At 42.8% G+C, this 22,500-nt stretch overlaps 1 protein-coding gene and 1 pseudogene across 2 annotated transcripts; both read left to right on the top strand.

Annotated features, from left to right (window-relative positions):
- Positions 1–344: 344 nt before the first annotated feature.
- Spic (Spi-C transcription factor) lies at positions 345–8,202 on the top strand. 2 transcript variants are annotated; one of them, XM_032890770.1, is made up of 6 exons: positions 345–394; positions 2,932–3,028; positions 3,740–3,833; positions 5,042–5,157; positions 5,676–5,787; positions 7,422–8,194. In XM_032890770.1, the coding sequence occupies exons 2-6, from the start codon at positions 3,026–3,028 to the stop codon at positions 7,826–7,828; spliced, it is 732 nt and encodes a 243-aa protein (XP_032746661.1). In that variant the 5' UTR covers positions 345–394; positions 2,932–3,025; the 3' UTR covers positions 7,829–8,194. The 2 variants fall into 2 exon arrangements, with proteins under 2 accessions (XP_032746661.1, XP_032746662.1); XM_032890771.1 differs by lacking the exon at positions 3,740–3,833 and having other exon boundaries at positions 361–394; positions 7,422–8,202.
- Positions 8,203–15,162: 6,960 nt separating this feature from the next.
- Positions 15,163–22,500, top strand: part of LOC116912079 — an 11,662-nt pseudogene continuing 4,324 nt past the window's right edge.

Below are 22,500 nucleotides of genomic sequence, written 5' to 3'. Positions count from 1 at the left end.
CAAAACTGGGAAGAGAAGATAGATATATTAAGAAGTGAAAAAAGAGGGGAGATTAAGAGATATAGGTCAGGGGTTTCTGGATGGGTTTAGCAGAAGTGGAGCAGAGGGGAGAGGGGAGAATGTAGTGTGTGTGTGTGTGTGTGCGGGGGGTGCCGAGCCTTGAATCTGATTCTAATGCCCTGGTCAAGAGAATGCAAACTATTGTCCTTTCAAAATAATAGCTCCTAGTGTCTTGGTCACATCAAGAAATGGAATTATGTAGGCACTGTGTCTTTTAAAAAAAATCCCCTTTGTAGCACTTCCTTAAAAATAGCTATTTAATGCAACTCTGCCAGGGTGTTGAGGATAGTGAGAGTCCTTAACATCGTACTGATATCGCAACATTGTCTTCCTGGTAAGTGTTTGGCTTATGTCTTCCCTGACCCTGTGTAGTAACTGTTCCATTTTCTCCTTGGGATGAATGTTTCTTGGGCTAGTGTCTTATTGTCGGTTCAACTGGGAGTAAGCGAGTAAGCAATTGATATACTAAGCTGAAACATCAGTTGATACATTTCTGGGGCTGGAAACGCAGGCTGGAGGGGACCCAGCTGCAGAAGCTCGAGTCCGTGTACAACACAGACTTTAATTAAACTGATCAAGCACCTTTATTTACAGTTCATAGAAACCTTGATTTGGAGAGTTAGTAAAGAGTTTGCTTCTACGAAAACACTCTAGACGCTGTTAAAAACTGAGTTCAAAATACAGCAATGCTCTTACTTCTTACTTACTCCTCTTACTCCTCTCTTGCTCTTCTCTTTGCTCTTTCCCCATCCCTCCTTCCCTCCACATGCCCATGGTGGGCCTCCTTTACTTATTCCCCCTTCTACTCTTCTTCTCATTAAACCTTTCCACATGGAAAAAAAAAAAAAAACCCAAAATACAGCAACCCTCAGCACTACAGGCTGAAGTATGGTTTAAAAGTCACAAATGGCTAGGCAGGAATTAAAAGTACCCAGTGCTGATAGCATTCATTTGAATGCACATGATAGAATTCATTTGTTAGCACATGACAGCCATCTCCGCATTCGGGAGGCTGATACAGGAAGATTAATAAGTTTAAGACCAGTCTAGACTACAGAGTGAGTGTGCGATCTTAGACCAGGCTACATAGTCATTGTCTGAAAAGAGGAAAGAAGCAGAGGCCCTCCCCAATGAATGAAGAACACAGCCTCAACTGTGATTTATGAATGTTCTTATGTTTTCCTTTAAGGGATCTCGTGTAAAGTTGATACATTGTGATCTCATGATCAGTATTACGGGCTGAATGTTAAATAATGCTACGCAGTATCAACTATGATCACAGGATAAGAACTTGAGCCTCCGTTTACTGATGAAGGAATCTGTGTGAAAAGTCCCACACTTGTATCTCATGTGACTTTTCTTACACCATTCAGCAAGTCCCAAGAGGACAGAGAACTTAAGGCGTTCATCTCCGACTACTGGTGTCTTAGAGAAAATACAAATCCCTAGAAAGGATAGATAGCGTGGATCTTGAAAAAAAAAAAAATCCCAGCCTCTAACCCCCAGAAACTCTATAGGCTCAGCTTTCCAAGCACTGGGAAATAAGTTGGTGGAATTCTTAAATATGTTCCGGCTGTCCCTGTGTTGTCAGTTACGCAGCGGCAGTGATTAAGGTCAGCTGTCTTCACATTGAGTCCATGGCTCTGCAGGTAAAAGTGCTTGCACCATAAGCAAGAGGACCAGAGTTTAAATTTCCAGAACTCATGCCCATGTGCTGGTTAGGGTTTTGCTGCCTGGGTACAAACTAGAGTCATCTGGGTAGAAGGGATTTAATTGAGGAAATGCTTCAACGAAGTTGACTGGGTAGGCCTGTAGATCCTGATTGATGATTGCTGTGAGAGGCTCTGACCGCTGTGGGTGAGGCCGTACCTCAGCAGGTGGTCCTGAGTTAGGTAGGAAAGCAAGCCGAGCAGGCACATCCTCTGTGGTCTCTGTCCTGACCACCCCCGATGATGTCATAGAAAGGTTAGAGGAAATAAACCTTTGTCTCTCAGGTTGCTTTTGGTGAGGGTGTTTTATCCTAGTCCTAGGAACCAAACTAGTATGGCTTGTCGGGGTGTGGTGGCCTCCTGTAATCTTGAGACAATGGCACTTGAGGCAGAGGTGGTACCTGGTGGTTAATAAGACCCAAATGGCAAGCTCTAGGACTCAAGTGAGATCCTACTTCCTTATATAAGGAAGAGAGGAGTAGAGGAAGACACTTGGCATCAACTTCTGCTCCCATTTTTTTTTTAAACTTTATTCCACCTCTAGAACTATATTGTTGGTTTTATGTGTTCCTTGATTTTTATTTTTTTATTTTTATTTATTTTTTTTAAGATTTATTTATTGTATATATGAGTACACTGTAGCTGTCTTCAGACACACCAGAAGAGGGCATCGGATCTCATTACAGATGGTTGTGAGCCACCATGTGGTTGCTGGGATTTGAACTCAGGACCTCAGGAAAGGCAGTCGGTGCTCTAACCACTGAGCCATCTCTCCAGCCCTTCTGCTCCCATTTTATATATATAAATAAGCCTGCATGAGCAGCGCACACACACGCGCACGCGCACACACACACGTGTGCACACACAATGATAGAAAGTGAAATATTCAGATGATGGTATCTTGCATTTATAACATTTTCCGAACAAAACTTCCTGGGCAAGATCTTCATTTAGAATCAAATTAAAAATAACTTCTTTTAAGCCCCTACAGGTAATCCCAGTGCACAAGAGGCTGAGGCAGGAGGATTGGAGGTCATTCTGGGTTACAGGCTGAGACTCCTTGTCTCAAAAAAAAAAAAAAAAAAAAAAAGCAAAAGACAAATAATGTTAAACCTATTTGGAATTGTTTTATTTAATTGGTCTTTCTCTCCTCCTCCCCCAGAACTTGTTATTGAACCCAGAGCCTTGCACAAGCCAGTACGCACGTGCTTACTAGCCGCTGTTTCCTCAACCCAAGACTCTTCAGTTCATGAATAATGGTCAGTTGGCATTTTTTTTTTTTTTTTTGGAGCTGGGGACCAAACCCAGGGCCTTGCACTTGCTAGGCAAGCGCTCTACCACTGAGCTAAATCCCCAACCCCAGCATTTTTTTTTTAAAGTCTTAATTTTTAATTTTTGAAATTAAGGGTTTCATATACCGCATGTTGGCCCTGAACTTGCCCTGTGGCTAGGATTGGATGAACTTGACCAAACAAACACTGATCATCCTGCGCTATCATGCTCATGTTTATGTGGTGCTGGGGGATCGAACCCGTTGTAAACAATGCCATGTAAAATCCCATACTATATAACATTAATATGGTTTTTAAAGACTAAAAGATCGAGGCTATCATGCTCGTGTTTATGTGGTGCTGGAGGATTGAACCCATAATTGTTTAACTATGCCATATAAAATTGCATACTATATAAAAATTAATATGGTTTTTATAGACTAAAAGGTCAACACTTTAAAAACTGAACCAGGAGAGTGGCTGTCACATTTGACAACACGCTTTTGATTGTCATGACTGGAGCTAGGATCTCTGGCTCCTTCTTGGGAGAGCCCAGGAAGCTGGTGAGCCTTGTATGGAAAAGCATCCGGCAATGGAAACCTAGCCAGTCTACGACGTCCATGGTGCTGAAGTTGAAACTACTAGCGATCGTTACATTTGCCATTGTTTCCACAGACTTGCGTTGAACTGTTTCCACAGACTTTCGTCCAGCAAGACAGCCTGGGCCAAGCATTTGAAGACGCCTTTGAAGTACTGACACAACATTCCACTGGAGAAATGCAGTACCCCCCAGGTAAAAATAAGTCCTTTACTCTCATCTCTTGGCACATACGTGACAGCCATATGTACACATACATATGTAAGAGTAAAAGGAAGCCTAATAAACTTGCAAAGCTGGGGAAGGGTGGCTTTTCCTGTGACGTCTGGGCTAGCCATTATACCCTTACTGTTGAGTTCTAGGCCAATGAGACCCTGTGTCAAACAGGGCTGTTGAAAGATGGATGGTGGATAGCTGGCGATTGACTGGCTCACACACATGTGTGCTCACACATGCACACAAGCGTCCATAGACATAAAATGTGAAAGGTGTAAAAGGTGATAACGGTACTGGGACCAGCCTGAGCTAGGTAGCCAGACTCTGTCAGTAAGACAAAGAATAGACATAATGTCTGCTTACGGAGCGCTTACTACATCATCCTGACTTTCCAGAATTAGCTTCCGGTAAAACAATATATACATGTACACGTGTGTGTGTGTGTGTGTGTGTGTGTGTATGTATGTGTGTGTGTGTGTGTGTGTGTGTATAAAAGCATATTATCTCTGCCATAGTTAGCTTGTTAGAGGACAGTGTCGTTCTTGCCTCCCACTGTGTTTGGTTGAGAGTCTCAGAACCATAGCATATACCAGGTTAGCTGGCCCGAGAGCCTCTGGGGCTTCTCCTAACTCTACCCCCTATCTTGTCACAGAGCTTTGCCTGGGTTCTGGGGTTCTGAACTTAATCCTTACACATCCATGGCAAGTGCATTTCACAGTGTATCATCTCCCCAGCCCCGAAAAAAAAAAAAACAACACTTTGTTATATATTTCAGGCCTTCTACTCACCCAAGACTGCATGGGAAAAGGCATATTTTTATCCTTAACTTATTCTACAGATTATAACATTTATCCTACAGACCCTTTGATCTTGATGAAATGCCATATATTGTCTACTGAGTTTATAGACAGTATTCCAGGGAGTTCCAGATTAACACTTCTGTACTTACTATAGGTATATGGAATATTTTTCCGTAGAGGGAATGGGTTATGCAGAACAGTGTCCATAATATGAAAGTCCTGGGATAAATGCCGTGGTAGAAATACAAAGTGGTAAGAAAGCCTAAAAAGCAGTAATCAATAAAACAGATGTCATCTTGGGCTGCTTACAGACGTGTTCGTATATAAATGCATGTGTGCCTGTAAACTTGGTCTTATAGCATATCTTTCTGTTCTGCTTTTATTTAGAACATAGAAATTACATGGCTATCATTAACCCTTATCCTCACATCAGAGGCAATTCTAACTACTGTGGAATGTTACCACCCACAGAGGAACCCCTCTATGACTGGAGAGGTGTAACAGTGAGTATCTTTACCAAGATCAACTGCCCTGCATGGGAGGATCCACAACAGCCAGGCTTTTGGTTTAAAATGATTGCTTCTCGCTCCTGGGGTTCCAGTTGTGAGCTGCCACACAGATTCTCTTTCTCAATGAGTATCTTCAGAAGAATCATCACCGCTGGCAGTGGTGGCACATACATGCCTTTTATCCCAGCAGCACTCAGAAGCAAGCAGAGGCAGGCAGATCTCTGCTTGAGGCCAGCCTGGTCTACAGAGTGAGTTTCAGGACAGCCAAAACAAAACAAGAACAATCTCTTTCTCTTTCGCTTCTCTTTCTCAAGGCGGAGAAGCCAAATTTTAGCCTCTACCCCTGATCTTCTCTTGGTTGGATGGCCATCCAAGGGTGTTTTCTGGGTGCAGTGCTTTTGAGAATGTAGATTTTTTTTTTTTTGGTACATTGTTAGCATTGGTCTGCAGTCACTGATTGGGGGACCAAAGGACAAATTCCTACTTAACACACATTGCTGTCTTGTATATAGAATGGTTCTGCGGACCTGTATTTGGAAGGAAGCTTCCATCAATCCCTACAGAACGTAGCTGAAAGCCAGCTGGTACAACAAGCCCCTTTCTTCCAGGAAAAGGGAGGAAGAGGTAAGTTGCTATGCTATTCCTGACATGGGTTCAAAGGGATGTTATGTTTCCGTTTTGTTTTGTTTTGTTTTTTCCTCTTTCATTTTGGTAGCCCAGGCCACCTGGAACTCCCCGTGTAGACAAAGCTATCTTCAAGTTTGCAATCCTGCCTCAGGATCCTGAGTGCTGAGTTTCCAGGAACACAGGTCCATGCCAGACGGAATAAAGGGTATTCAGAAATACATTTGTATGTATTAGCTTGTAGCTGAGCATTGTGGTACACACTTATAGGTCCAGCACTGAGGCAGAAGGATTGTAACTTTGAAGCAAACCTGGGCTACATGTTAGACTTTATCCCCCCCAAAAAATCTGTTAAGACAACATGAATTGGGGTTGGGATTTAGCTCAGTGGTAGAGCGCTTGCCTAGCAAGCGCAAGGCCCTGGGTTCGGTCCCCAGCTCCGAAAAAAAGAAAAAGAAAAAAAAAAAAGACAACATGAATTGAACCACTCCAAGGGTGTTTGGCTATTTATTTATTGGACCATAAGCAACTTACTGACCGTTATGCTCTTGAAGAAAGTGACACACACACACACACACACACACACACACACACACACACACAGAGAGGCAGCCAGTAGCCCATACCATGTTCAGAAGACAACAGACAGATGTTATCTTAAATCCAAGATATATGAGTAGATTTAGGGGTGGTGGGGTACACCAGCAGTTTTGGACTAAACTATGCTAATTTCTCAAAGGGAAAATTGTAGAATGTAGCCAAGAGTAGTTTAACTACAGATAGACCTAGAGGAGGGAGGCTACAGCATGCTTAAGCTAATTCTGATATCATGAAGTGACTGTCACTTTAATTGCCTGGATTTTCCCTTTCTAGTCGTTTTCAGACACCAGTGATTACACGATAAAAGAGCACTGACGTTAGCACCTGATTTCATAACTGAAATTGATCGACAATGCCGCTCACGAACAATGGCATAAAACATTTTTTTTTTTTTTTGTCATTTCTACTCCAGGACATGTTATGGCTCCTCCAGAGCTAGCCACTAACTCTGGGGGTTGAGGATTTAGCTCAGTGGTAGAGCACTTGCCTAGCACCGAAAAAAAGAAAAGAAAAAAAAATCTGAGTCACGACTACCAATTCTCTTAGGACTACTTTTAGGGCTGAAGAGATAACAGCGATATATATATATATATCACTGGAACTGGAGTTAAAGATGGTGGTGAGCTGTTATGTGGGTTCTGGGAACGGAACCTGAGTATATTCTGTTCTGCAAGCACCCCAGGGGTCAGCTGAGCTAACCCTCATCCCTTGTATGTTTCATGATGTGAAACTATGATCGAACTTTAACTGAAGACTGCCTGACTTCAAATGGATCTCCAGATGAGGAGATCCAGGCTCCCCCACCCCCACCAGAGAACAATAAAGAGTGTTTAACAATTTCCACATCATTTAGGTCCAGTGCAAACTATGAGTCCCATGGATCTTTCTGACCTGCCAGTAACTGCATTCCTAAGTCAGTGAGAGGAAGCAGGCTCATTGTAGCTGACTTTCATGACTGAGTTCTTCCAGGGGACCTTTCAGGGACAACCATAAAGGAGTTAACATCTCTTTTTTTTTTTCTCCCACCATTGCAGGCAGGAGGAAGCTTCGGCTATTTGAATACCTTTTCGAATCCCTGTGCAATTCGGAGATGGTGTCTTGTATCCAGTGGGTCGACAAAGCCAAAGGCATCTTTCAGTTTATATCAAAAAACAAAGAAAAACTCGCTGAACTCTGGGGGAAAAGAAAGGGCAACCGGAAACCCATGACTTACCAGAAGATGGCCAGAGCCCTGAGGAATTATGCCAGAACTGGGGAGATCACAAAAATCCGGAGAAAGCTGACCTACCAGTTCAGCGAAGCTGTTCTCCAAAGACTTGCTCCGTCTCACTTCCTGAGGAAAGACCTCTTCTACTCACAGTATAACCAGCCTGATCAGGGCTATCTCAATTTAAACCACTGGAATGCAAATTACTACGCTCACGCCAGTTACCAGAGCTGACATTAGCTTCTTCTTGCCTTGCCAGTGTCAAGAGAGCCCATGCTTTAGGATTTCCAAAGCAAATTGCTTCTCGGTTTTGGGATTCCACACCAGCAAGACAAAAACGCAGAAAGAGAATATATAAACAGGCCATGTTTGGACTTCGCTTGTCCTGACAACTTTTAAGGGCCGACATATCGGTGTTGAAGGGAATGTAGATGTTTCAGAAGCATGCTTCCTACAGATCACCATTTGTAGTCAGCGGGCTCAGTGTCCGTGAATTGGGTATCCAAGAACATCCTGAAGCCAGAATGTCTAATCAGAAAAATGGGGGGGGACACACAGTGGCACTTGGTATTTTTAAATAAACGATTTTATTTGAAGCAACTGAAAAAAAGCGTTTGTAGACTGTCTCTTGCTACACAAACACTTTTGCCGAGAGTATGCGAGTGCACACTGGGTTTTGTTGAAGTTTGCTGAGTAGCCTAGACTATCCTTGAGTTGATGAAGTGACAGGGTGTGCCACTGTACCAGGCTTACACTGAGTTAAAAGCACTTTCTTGGCATGTACTCAGAAGAAAGTCACTCAACAGGGGCTGCAATACAGAGGTTGTACCAAAATTTACGTCTGTGGCTTAAAATCACAGTGTAATGTTACTTTTTTTTTTGTAATCCCAATCTAATGCTAGGTGATCACTGTGGCTTTAATTTGCATTTTTCTGATTCTAGACACAAGTATTTTGTTTTGAAGGCAGGCTTTCCGAGCCCTGGCTGGATTAGATGGAACTCACCCATTTTTAAGCACTGGTATTAAAGACATGTGCTTGTGTTTTTGGGGCCATATTGAGGAAATTTCTGTTCAACCTACTGTCAGGAAGGTTCTCCTGTTCTAGTAGGTTTGGAGGGGGTTGTTTTTGTTTTTCTGAGATCTCAAGGACTGGCCTTGAACAAAGTAATCCACCTGCCTCAGTCTCCTGAGTCACCAGGACTGGCTAGCTGTAGGTGTTAAAAAATAATCTATTTTGAGTTGATTCTTAGATACAAGATAAGGATCCTGTTGTTTCTGTACTGGGATGGTTTAGTTTTAACTGTCAACTACATCAAATGAAGGAAATCCTAGGGAACTGAGCTTGACCTAGGCCTAAAATTCCTTCTTTGAGAGGCTGAGGCAGGTGGATTGGTTTTAACATCAACTTGACACAACCTAGAATCACCTGGGAAGAGAGTCTCAGGTGAGGAATTAGGTAGATCAGGTTAGCGTGTGCCCATTTCAGTGTGGGAGTTGTCTTGATTATAACTTGACCCAGCCCACCGTGGGTGACACCATTCTCTAGGCTAGACCCTGAGCTGTGTAAAAGTAAAAGCAAGTAAGGGTGAGTCAAAGGCAGCTGCAACACTAGAAAGAGTGGTAACTTAGGAGAGCTGTATCCACGGAGCTCCCTATAATTCATGCAGATAGCTTAGTTCTCCCTTCCAGCAACTGTTACCCTTTCTGAGGGGTCTTGGGACTCTTGTAAGCTTGAAGTTTTTGCTTATTTCTTGAGGCTTAAGTATCTTTTACTCCTGAGTTCTAATAAGCCTCTAACCCGAAGGGAATATTTCAATTCAGAGAAAGTTGATAGACAACAGAGATCTTTCCATTTATCTATATAATACATTAATAATGCTTTCATTATTACATTAATAATAAGTATTATATGAGGCTGCTGTGAGATTTCATCTTAATTTCTTTTTCAGATAGTAACACTGATGTGTGTGTGTGTGTGTGTGTGTGAGCGCCCAGCACTTATTTTGTATTAGTTTTTTAATGATTTTTTTATTAATTATTTATTATATACACTGTAGTCGTCTTATTATATACATACTAGAAGAGGGCATCAGATCCCATTACAGATGGTTGTGAGCCACCATGTGGTTGCTGGGAATTGAACTCAGGACCTCTGGAAGAGCAGTCAGTGCTCTTAACCGCTGAGCCATCTCTCCAGCCCGTTTTGTACTAGTTTTAACTAGGTTTTTACTAGAATATATATATATATATATATAGACAGTAAGTTTTGTGAGGATCTGAAGAACAGGGAACTTAGATGATGTTGACACTAATTAGTACAGGCATGGAAAAGGGTGGGAATTTTCTAGATAAAACTAAAAAAAAAGTAGACCACCATCCTGCTCTTGCGAATGTCCCCAAAGTACCTGGAATCAGTATGCCAAAAGAGATATCTGCAACCGTAGGAGGGAGAAGAAACAGAAAGCTGTGCCTTGGTAAAGATCAGTAATAACCAAATGTTTGTCTTGTGGTCTCTCTATGTAGCCCTGTCCGGGCACTCACTAGAACAGACTGGCTTCCAAACCCAGAGATCCTCCTGCCTTTGCCTCGCAAGTGCCCCAAGTGCCGGAATTTAGGGCGTGCACCACCACACCCGGAAGTGAAGGTGAATGATTGTCATGTTGATTTAATCTGGAGTCAACTAGGCTTGCCCAGGGTGGATCTCTAGGGAGGATTAACTGGGGCGGGGACAGGGTGGAGTGGGCAGTGCTTCTCTGCTTGACCACCCACCGACTTGATGGAGCACGTGCATCCACCCTGTACTGCCATTGGTGCAGCCGAAGCCGAATTCCAGCATCGCACTGCAGGCTGGAGACTAGTCAACAAGGCTCTCGGATCTTCAGCATCAGCTTCCTGGGCTGCAGTTGCTGGTTCTTATTCTCTGGGCCCCATGCAGATAGCCACTGTTAGGCTACTCAATTCATATCACGTAAGCCAATCTAATAAATTGCCTTAGAAGGTGCACACATCGAGCCTGCTTCTCTACAGTGCCTAATACACTCATCTGTAAAAAGGTAGTCACGAAGCCCATTGATTAGCGCGATTGATGCACGCTTAGAAAATATTTGCAACAATACCGATTTCGGTTTTGTTTTTCAAGACAAGAGTTTTTCTGTGTAGCCTTGGCTGTCCTAGAACAACAGCAATAACAACAAAAAACTGTTTCAAGGGTTTCGGTTTGTATCCTTCCCTGGCTTAGAAATGTGTAGACCAGGCTAGCCTCAAACTCACAATAGCATGCTTCTGCCTCCCCGGTGCACGGATTAAAGGCGTGGGACACCATGTGAGTCAAATGTTAGGCACAGGAAGTAGGTGAAATAAGTCATTTTAATGAAATCTAAGACATTGGATCATAGCAGTAGAGTGGAATAGGGTTCCCAGGGGCTTGAATATGCATTGGTGTGGTGCTGGCTAACAAATAGAGTTGTGATTAGAAAAGTCCTGATGTTCTAGTCCACAGTAAGGTGACAGTTAATAACGACATTTTATATGTCATTCTGCTCAGCTTGTCCTGAGGAACCAAAAATTTGTTTCTCAGCACCCACACATCTCACACCTGCTTGTAACTTCAGCTCTAGGGGATTGGACACTCCCTTCTGTCCTCTGTTGACATGCGTACAAGGGGCATACACCCACAAAAACACACATGCATATACACAAAAATAATACATCTTGAAAATAGAAATTATTTCAGAATAGATACTTTAAACGTTCTTAAAGCAAAGAACGCTGTTTGAGGCAATAGAAATACCATAGTTACCCCAAAACGGCCACCCCAAGATGACTAGGTGCATCAAACGTAAATCTCACAGACACAATAATTAAGTACACACGCGCGTTTTCCTGCCTATCTTTCGCCTGTATTTTCTCCACACTTCCATTCATGGGCTGTGATGCCAGAAAATGAGGAAAATGGCACTGTAATAATATCGTTCTGAAGATCCCAGTTACCATAAGTCATTTTGCAATTCAATTTCAGAGGTTAAGTATGTAGTGGGGTCGATTGTTTCCCTGTTACTGCAACTCCATACAGGGAGGCTGCTGTCCCTTTTCTCTCTCTCTCTCTCTCTCTCTCTCTCTCTCTCTCTCTCTCTCCTCAAAGCAAACAAGTTTTATTGTTTATTTGTGTTTTCTAATCTCTCGAGCTGATAAAAGATTAGAGACCAGCAAACAATACACTGAGGAGGAACCCTGAATATTCCCAGTAATTAGAACAGAAAGTTCTGACAAATTTCCCACAAGGCATAAAGACCCTAGCGCTTACCTAGGAAGCGTAAGGCCCTGGGTTCGGTCCCCAGCTCCGAAAAAAAAAAAAAAAAAAAAAAAGGAACCCTAGAAGAAATAAATACTTCTTACCCCCATTTGGCTTCATAATGCATCCATTATCACAAAGTAGGGACGTTCTCTAAACTGCCCGAACCATCTACAGGTCAGGTTACAGAGCAGTGGTCCTCACTCCTCCTAATGCTTCAACCCTTTTAATACAGTCCTCCTACTGTGGTGACCCCCCAACCCTAAAATTACATCCTCGCTACTTCACAACTGTAATTTTGCTAGTTATGGATTGTAATGTAGATATCAGATGTGCAGGATATCTGATATGTGACTGCAAGGGTCGTGACCCACAGATTGAGAATCACTGTTACAGTGCACCTAAGGTACTAGGTGTGCGGAAACACCTGACTTTGTGCGTGTGTGCGTGCGTGCTTGCGTGTGTGTCTCTGTGTGCCCATAAAAAAACCTTCCAGAATCCCCCAGAATATCTCAAGCCTCAGAGTACAGACACAACGGGAACTCCTTCTGAAGAAGGGAAGGTTCATTCTCCCAGAGGAGCAGGAAAGAACCCCTGAGTAAAACAAATATTGCCCGAAAGGAGAAAGTCGTTCCTAGAAGTCCTTTGTCAGGAAGGAAATCGGAACACCACAGTCTAGCCTTTGGCTGGATGATGTATTTACATAATTTCCTTTTATTTAAAAAATTATTTTAATAATAATAATATTATTATTATTAATTTATTTTATATGAGTACACTGTAGCTGTCTTCAGACACACCAGAAGAGGGTAACAGATCCCATTACAGATGGTTGTGAGCCACCATGTGGTTGCTAGGAATTGAACTCAGGACCTCTGGAAGAGCACAGTTAGTGCTCTTAACTGCTGACCCATCTCTCCAGCCCTACATGCATTTCAAATGCTGTCCATGCTTCTGTGGGAGTTAGTCACACACCCTGAGAGGCAGCACCTGAAACTCCCACAGAGCTGCTACATCCAACCTCCGGGAGTTCTGCAGGAACACTCACTGGACTCCTTTAACCATGGCTGCATTTGCTCATGACTGTCCAGTGATGGACCACGGTATAGAGTCTAATTTAGTAAAGACAAGAGCCACCAACAAGCCCGAGTCCCCCGAGTGTTGCATCTGTCTAACTGTAGGAATGGTGAGATTCCTGCCTGGGAGAGGACTGAGCTCTTGCCTGGCTGTGTTGATCGTCTTTCCTAGAAGTCCTTTGTTGTTACTGCTGAGATGGTGTAATGGTTTGTATATGCTTGGCCTAGGGAGTGGCACTATCAGAAGGTGTGGCCCTGTTCTGTTCCAGTAGGTGTGACCTTTTGGAGTAGGTGTGGCCTTTTGGAGTAGGTGTGTCATTGTGGGTGTGGGCTTTGAGATGTTCATCCTAGTTGCCTAGGCCAGTATTATTCTAGCAGCCTTCAGATGAAGATGTAGAGCTCTCAGCTCCTCCTGCACCATGCCTGCCTGGATGCTGCCATGCTCCTGCTCTGATGATAATGGACTGAACCTCTGAACCTGTAAGCCAGCCCCAGTTAAATGCTGTCCTTATAAGAGTTGACTTGGTCACGGTATCTGTTCACAGCAGTAAACCCTAACTAAGACAGAAAGAAGGGTTCTCATTGAACCCAGGCTGGGCTCAAACTCCCTGTGTAGCAGAGGTTGGTCTTGAACTCCTGATCTTGCCTCCACCTCTCAAATACTGGGATCATAGGCCTTTACCATTACACAAGCTGTAATATCCTTTATTATATTCACAAATATGATAATCTGGGTCCGGATTACCTCACTCAGTACAATATTTTCCAGTTCCATTCATTTTCCTAATTTAATTTTTTTTTTTTTTGCTTAGTTCTGCCTTATGGGATAATCTTGTTTAAATCTTCTCTACAGCACTATTTGAAACAAGAATTAGACTTCTTTTTCTTTCTTAAGACATGCAGTAATACACGAACAAGTTCAGTGGGCTAGAATTACTGAATCTAGAATTTAACATTTGCCATGGATAACATCCCATTTCCTGGTTCTTTTTGTTTGTTTTGTGAAAATAATTCATGTGGTGGTTGGAATAGAAATGGCCCCCATAAACACATGTGTTTGAATCATTGACCTACAGGGAACAGTACTATTAGGAGGTGTGGCCTTGTTGGAGGAAGTATGTCACTGTGAAGGGAGGCTTTGAGGTCTCCCATGCTCAAGCTACGCCCAGTGTGGTTCACAGTTTCATTCTGCTGTCTCTGAACCAAGATGTAAAACTCCCAGTTAACCCTGCAGTATCATGCCTGCCTGGATGCTGCCATGCTTCCTGCCATGATGACAATGGACTGAGCCTCCAAACTGTAAGCCAGCCCCAATTAGATGTTGTCCTTCCTAAGAGTTGATGTAGGCTGGAGAGACGGCTCAGCAGTTAAAGAGTGCTTGCTGCTCTTCCAGAGGTCCTGAGTTCAATTCCCAGCAACCACATGGTGGCTCACAACCATCTATAATATGATCAGATGCCCTCTTCTGGTGTGTCTGAAGACAGTTACAATGTACTCAAACACATAAAATAAATAAATCTTAAAAAAGAAAGTTATGTAGTCACGGTGTCCCTTCACATCAATAGGAACCCTAAGACAACTCATAAAGAAATTTATTTTAGAACAATTGTTATACAAATAATTTTACCATTTCTTTTAAAATTCTTCTTAGACAATATCATAGCTGTATATAATGTATTCTGATTATATTCACCTCCCACTAGCCCCCCCCCTTTTTATCACATTCTATGGTGGCTTGAATAAAAATGGCCCCTATAGACTCTGATAAGTAGTGGCTCAATGAGGAAGTGTGACCTCATTGGAGGAAATATGTCACAGGGACGATTCAAGTGCTCAAACCAGGCCCAATGTCACTTTCTCTTCCTCTGCCTGCTCATCCAGATCTAGAACTCTCAGTTACCTCTCCAGCACCGCGTCTGCCTGCGTGCCACCATGATTCCCGCCATGATCACCATGGACTAATCCTCTGAACCTGTAAGCCAGCCTCAACGAAATGTTTTCCTTTATAAGAATTGCTGTGGTCATAGTGTCGCCTCACAGCGATAGAAACCCTAGCTGAGACACCTCTCCACTCCCACTTGAACTTTTCTTCCTAGCAAGACTCCCTACTTTTTTTTTTTAAATGACCCACCGAGCTTCATTTGGGTTGCTTGTATGAACGTGGGTAGGGGTTATTTACTGGACAATGGACAACTTATGAATGGCCGCAATACTGAAGAAAAATGGCTGTCTCTACAAAGGACGAACTACCAATAGCTCCTCATCCAGGGGCCGCAGCCTCATCAGCCCCTTCTCCGTCCAAGCTGGAATGTTGAAGAGCTCAGTCTTGTACAGGTCGTGTGCAGGTCATCTCAACTTCTATGAGTACATGAATGTAATAGCCATGTCTTCTCCAAAAGATGGACCTTCCCAGAACTCTTTCTCATTCTCCCGTTCTTGCATTCCTTCTGCTCCCCTTTTCCCACGATGTCTCCTGAGCCTTGGGGGTGGGGAGGGGGAGAGAAGAGAAGAGGGATTGATAAGCAAATGTTCTGCTTAGGGATGAACACTCGAGGGTCCCTAATTCTCAGCGCTTTGCTCTGCAGTAATCGCTGCCTGCAGTAAGTTTGGCCTAATGCTGCTCGTATTATGATGTTAATTTTGGTCCCCAAAACTGCCTGCACAAGTGCCTGTGTGTAAGACAACGAGGGACCCTGCCCCAGTCAGTTCTGATTGGTAAATAAAGATGGCGGCAGCCTGTGACTGGGCAGGGCAGACAGAGGCAGGACCTTCAGGATTCCCGGCTTGGGGCAGAAAGGAAAAAGGAGGAGGAGCTCAGGCGAGCCAGGAAAGGTGGAGGAGAGGAGAGGAGAGACCTGAGAAGAGTGGAGGACAGGCATGGCCGCCATGTGAGGGAGCCGGGAGAGTGTGGTCCAGTGGGGCAGCCCTCTGGGTCCAGGGCAGCCAGGGTAGAATATAGAATTTAGTAAGTAATAACTCAGGATTATCGGCGGGAGGTGGATTAGCCAAGTGGAGGTCAGGAAGTGGCCCAGCTGTTGCGCTGTTTAAGGCATATCAAAATATAAAGGCTGTGTGTCTCTTTCATTAGGGAACGTTAAGCATTGAGGTGGGTGGCGAGCCCACCGCTGGGATTTATAAATAAAAAACTATTGCTACAGCTGTCCACTACAAGAAGAAACGTTACTGACTAAGGTTGAGGGCGGCACTAGTCTATAGGTATAAAAATAATATTTAGTGCCATGCATGGTGGCACATGACTTTCATCTCAGCGTTCAGGAGGCAGAGGCAGGAAAGTATGGTTACACAGCAAGGTCCAGGTCACATGCTTTGACTCCAGCATCTAGGAGGCAGTGGGAAGTGAATCTCCAAGTTCGAGGCCAGTCTGTGATCTACGTATTGATTGTTCCAGGACTACACGGAGAAACCCTGCCTCTAAAATCATACAAACAAACGAAACAAAAATTTGGAAGGTAGTATGGCATATCCACTTAGCAAAACAACAATAGTAGGTTTCCTCTTGGTAAATAAAAAAGCCTATTTCCTGTGGCCTGTGACTTCCCAAACCACGGGCTTTGGATCAGGTTTACAGTAGCAGGCACGAATCTCTTCCTGTGGAATAGAACTCAGATTCACTCAGAGAGCAGTTGGTTACCTCTGGGACAGCCGTACCGCTACTGCACCAGTGAAAGGAGGGTACAGCATAGGGTGGTAGGTACAGTTGATGATTTTTCTCTCCTAGCAATTTGGAACTATGGGAGTTAACCAGCTGTGAAGACGTTTCCAGCTCAGTTCTAGCTTGATTTCTGTGTCCTGCAACCAACACCCACCACGGTGGTGTCTTCAGTAATAGTCTTATCATTCTGGTGGGCCACCGAGAGGAATGGCACAAGCCTGTACTGTTTGGGGGTGGGAATGAGGTTCTTAACCAACAACTCATAGGATGTTAACCTAGATTTGATACTGGGATCTTTGTCTAATAACCTATGGCAACATTGTCTGTTGTCTGTGAGCAACATTATCCAAATCAAGGCTTCTTCCGGTCAAGAGTGATTGGCTTTCTGGGTCCGGATTACCTCACAAAGTATAATATTTTCCAGTTCCATTCATTTTCCTAATTTCACTTTTTGTTTGTTTGTTTGCTATTTGCTTTTTCACAACAGGTTTCTCTGTGTAACAGTCCTGGCTGCCCTGGAACTTGATCTGTAGACCAGGCTGGCCTTGTAGCTCAGAGATCCTCCTGCCTCTGCCTCCCAAGTGCAGGTATTAAAGGCATGTGCCATCATCCGACCCTCTTAATCTTGTTTTTATTTTCTTTATGGATAAATAAAATTCCATGTCTTTGAAACAGTATTTTTTTTTTTTTTTTTTTGGTTATCACTAGCTGAAACCATCAGCTTTGGCTCAATTTAGTATAAAAGAAAAAAAATTTGAAAGATCGCTTAAAGAATTTCCGTGAAAACTAGAGTCAGCCAAAGTCCCAAAGTATATCAAAGATCTGGCCAAGTTAAGACATTATATCTTTGCCTGTATATGACCTTTTGTCATCTCATATGTCACTGAACAAAGATTTTATATTATTGCTGCTACTCCCAGGGCAATGTGATGGCACCTGGCACTGCTTCATATGTATTGGTAATTCCCCATTCAAATTTTAGGAAGAGGGATTCTGATTAGATGCGACAAAGTCTTGTGCCTCTGTTTGGCATAAAAAGTAGAAATTTTATTATCTGCAATTTTCAGCTTGTGCACTTGGAGCCTAGTTTTTCTCTGCTACTCAGACTCACAAGATCAAAAATCCCCCACATGTAGGAAATCAGAAAATGCTGGGAATCCAAAAGAATGATGTAAGTTCACTGAAATTTTAACTACAGGAATGAGGATCAGGGCATGTGAAGTGATTTTAAAGACCTCTGCTCATCTGACTACTGTCCAAAAAGTCTCTTTGTTCTAAGTACTTCTGTAACCATAAGAGTTTACATGGTTCCTTAACTGTTTTGAGAAGACAATTTTAGTAATGTACTTAAATTCTCCAAATATCAAGTTAAACCGAAAGTAAGTTTCACCTTCTGTGGTGGTTTGTGTGTCCTGGTTATTTGCTTTGGCCCAGGGAGTGGCACTCTTAGGAGGCGTGGCCTTGGAATAGTTCTGGCCTTGTTGGGCATGGGTTTTAATACTCTCAACCTAGCCTCCTTGAAGCCAGTCAGTCTTCTGCTATCTGCCTTCAGATGAAGGTGTAGAACTCTCGTTCCTCCTGCACCATGCCTGCCTGGATGCTGCCATGTTCCCGCCTTGATGATCCTGGACTAACCCTCTAAACCTGTAAGTCAGCCCCAATTAAATGTTGTATTTTATAAGACTTGCCTTGGTCATGGTGTCTGCTCACAGCAGTAAAAGCCTAACTCAGAAACCTTATGTTGTTGAAAATTTCCTTTTGGGGATGGGGTGAACATTATCACCTGGAGAAGGCACTTTTTTTTTAGGAGAATACTCCAGAATCCAGACTTGAAGTTCTCATGCCTGGCTTCTACACTTCCAGAGCAGGTTACATTAGCACCAAGGGATCTCTATTTCCTAACCAGCTGCTCACAATGTCCGTGTTCAGGCTTGGCTTCCTCTGTCTTCCACCCTAAACTAGAGTGACTTAATCCAACTTTCCGTGTCACATGAAATCTGCAATCAAAGAATAGCTACCTCTCAAGACAGAGGGCCTACAGATGCAACGGCTCCATTTAGAAATTGTTAGACAATCACTTTGTTTTCAAGCCTATGTTGACCCATGATTTCTGTAACACTTGTGCCTCAAAATTTTGAACTTCTCAAGAGATGAAAACTGACTTAGCTCTTGAGTTTTCCTTTCTGTGGACACACGTGTTCAAGTTTTCTCTTCTAGGCCAAGATAATCCTTGTCCCTCTATTGAGTATTTGTGGTTTTGTTTCTAATGTCTGTTTTCCCTCTTGACCTCGTTTCTTGACATATCTAATAATTTTAAGTGTTTTTTTCAGTCAGGCATTGCCTATGGAAAATAACAATTCTGGATGACATATTTTCCTTCTAAAAGGATTTATCCTCACTTCCATTGAAGGATAAATTAGGAACAGCTCACTTTAATCCAACCAGAGACAGTTAATTCAAGACTGGGGTTCAGTTTTTCCAAGGTATGACCTACATCTTTGTAAAACTGTCTCATAGTCTACATGCATATGGCATTTTAGCACTTCATTTAAAAGTCATGACTTAAACATAGAATCAAGCTATTTGTGTGGGCACATGTCTGTTCTCTCAGATCTTATGAGACTGAAGCAGGAGGTTGTGAGGTCAAGGTTAGCTATACAGAAAAACCCTGTCGAGAGAAAGAAAGAAAGAAAGAAAGAAAGAAAGAAAGAAAGAAAGAAAGAAAGGAAGGAAGGAAGGAAGGGAGAAAGGAAAAGAAACTCTAAAGGGAGATAGGAGGGAGAAGAGGAAGAATCATCAGATGGAGAAGACTTTATAACATGGTATTAAGCTATAAAATTAATATAGTACTTGATTCTTAAAGCCAAATTTACAGAGTATAGACAAAAATATTAAGGTGTTTATTAGTTTTGGGCACTGAACACTAAATCTAGGGCCTCATTCATTTGTTTCTTCTACTTCTGAGCTATGCCATTAGATCCCAATGTATTACTAACGGAAGGTAAAATAAGTAAATTCTCTCTCTCTCTCTCTCTCTCTCTCTCTCTCTCTCTCTCTCTCTCTCTCTCTTCTGAGATGTTTCCCAGGATTCATTTTCTTTGTACTTTAGGAGAACATTTTGGAAGTAACGACTGTATATAATTTTGATTTTCTTTCATTCTATATTGTTCATTTTCTAGAAACTTCAGAACATTACATGACAGACATTTAGAACTATTCCTCATTTTTCCTTAATTTGAGTCAGCGCCCCTTATCACTGAGGCTCCCCTTGAACTCTTTAGATACTCAAAACGGCTCTGATCTTCCTGCTTCTACCTTCCAAGTGTGGGATGATGTCACAGGTAAGGGAGGTACAAGATAGAATGTGGCCTGTCATTGGACGAGAAGGAAGGATGGGCAGGAGAAAAGTCTGAAGGAAGAGGAGGAAAGAGTAGCAACATGGAAGCTGATGTTAAGATTCCACTCTGTGTATTTACAGGTTGTTATGAAGGTTCTTAAGGGATGGATGTGTACAGGGCTTTGTATGTTTAGGTGGGCAATTATATCTTATCAATGGGATCAAGGTTATTGTGTTGTGTGTTCTTTCATGTGGCGATTTAAGTGTAAGAAAGTGTGTGGCGGCTGGTCTGGGCCACCTCGGAGTTGGATGTTTTTTATTTAAACACTGTTTTAGGATTCATCGTCTTACTGTTTCCAAACTATCAATGTTTTACTTCTGGCTTTTCTATCTGTCAAACACACTTTGTGTGCATTCATTCTTTCCTTGTAGTTAATGGCATAAACTGTTCCTATATCTATCTCTCTTGCCTATCAAGCAATAATTTTTTTCCTTTGCTTGCTTTTGTAAGTTGACTAGTTTGCTCAATGCCAGTGACATGATTTACTAATTTCATGTGTCACTTCTTTTTAAGATATTTTTATGTGACACTTATTAAATGGCTAGGAGATCAACCTAATCTATTAGAAGAGGAGCAAGTGGTAGATACAAGAGACATTCGTGTCTTACGGACTATTTGAAAGACATGGCGTTGCAGTATTTCTAGTTCATAAGGCAGCTGAAAATATAACAAAGAGCTGGGGGGGGGGTGGTGGTGAGGCAGAGGCAGGCAGATCTCTATGAGTTCGAGGCCAGCCTGATCTACAGAGCAAGTTCCATGACAGCCAGGGCTACACAGAGAAACCCTGTCTCAGAGAAAACAACAAAGACCACTGGTTCTGTGCAGTTGTTCATGAGAAACAGTTTTTCTTTTTTAAACCTCTCTATGTATTTCTTTTCCAAAGGTAAAACCCAACTCAATATTTATTATGAGTATTTTTAGAAGCATTTATATGGAAAGATTGCAGGATAGAAGGATGATGCAAAAACATTTTTGCAGAGCAAGAATGTCCTATCATGTCCCCTGAGTGACAGTTGGGATGGGATGTCAATCCACCTCATAAAAATACTTTTGCTATCTCATTTCCTCCAAACGGAATAACTTATTCAGCGTATTTGACTTCTGTGGGGTGAGTATGAAGATGTTTATTTTGCTTGGAATAAAGGAGAGAACTTTAAAATTTGTCCCTTGGATTTGCCTGGGGTTCCTGATGAAATAGATATTATCTGGGGGGTCATGTGTGGGACTTGGGGGAGAAGGCAACCGTAAGTGAATGAAGCAGCTGAAAGGGTGTTAGATCAAGGCTTATGGCATGGCAAATGTTCCTGGGATAGCAGAACATGAGGTAGCGTGTATGTGCGTGTGCGTACACATACGTGTTGCTGAGGATTAAATTTAAGATGTCACACTGCATTCTCATCCCATCTTTTTTTTTTTTGGTTCTTTTTTTTTTTTTTCCGGACTGGGGACCAAACCCAGGATTGCGCTTCCTAGATGTCACCACTACATTCTCATCCCATCTTTTGTTATTTTTAAAAAGGGATTTCCCATGTTACCCAGGCTGCCTCCGTCCTGGTGGGCTCAAGTGAGCCTCCTGCCTCAGCATTCCAAGTAGGTGAGACTACAGTTATGTGGTAGCGTGACCAGCGTTAGCTTCAGATTATGTCTGTAGCTGGGCCTGGTGGTAGGGAGCAATTAATTCAAAGAATGGGGCAGAGGATTACAAGTTCAAAGCCTGCCTGGGACGAACACACAGACACACGGACACAGACACAGACACAGACAGACACACACAGACACACACACACACACACGCATACCCCTCCTAACAAATTATATTTTATATGTATATAATATATATAGTTAAAAATCGTGTGAGAGAGAGAGACAGAGAGACAGAGACAGAGACACAGAGAAGAGAGAGAGACACTGTGTATATAATTGGAGAGTATAAGATTTCTTCTCAGAATATAGATCAGACTTAAAGTAACAGTAACTTTGAGCTCTCTGCTTCTCCCTGTTCTGGTGAACATCTCCTGCAGTGTCAGTCTCATCCCATAGACAAGATGGTGAACCGATTTGGCCCTGTTTACCAGGACTGCCTTCTCTGCATCTGGCAAAGTGGACATTGTTGCCATCAATGACCCCTTCATTGACCTCAATTACATGGTCTACATGTTCCAATATGACTCTTACCCATGGCAAGTTCAACGGCACAGTCAAGGCTGAGAATGGGAAGCTTGTCATCAACGGGAAGCCCATCTCCATCTTCCAAGAGCGAGATCCTGCTAACATCAAATGGGGTGATGCTGGTGCTGAGTATGTCGTGGAGTCTACTGGCGTCTTCACCACCATGGAGAAGGCTGGGGCTCACCTGAAGTGTGGGGCCAAAAGGGTCATCATCTCTGTCCCTTCAGCCAATGCCCCCATGTTTGTGATGGGTGTGATGAGAAGTATGACAACTCCCTCAAGATTGTCAGCAATGCAT

The sequence above is a fragment of the Rattus rattus genome, chromosome 1 (genome assembly GCF_011064425.1).
Source record: "Rattus rattus isolate New Zealand chromosome 1, Rrattus_CSIRO_v1, whole genome shotgun sequence".
NCBI lineage: Eukaryota > Metazoa > Chordata > Mammalia > Rodentia > Muridae > Rattus > Rattus rattus.
This window is presented reverse-complemented; position numbering and strand designations above follow the sequence as displayed.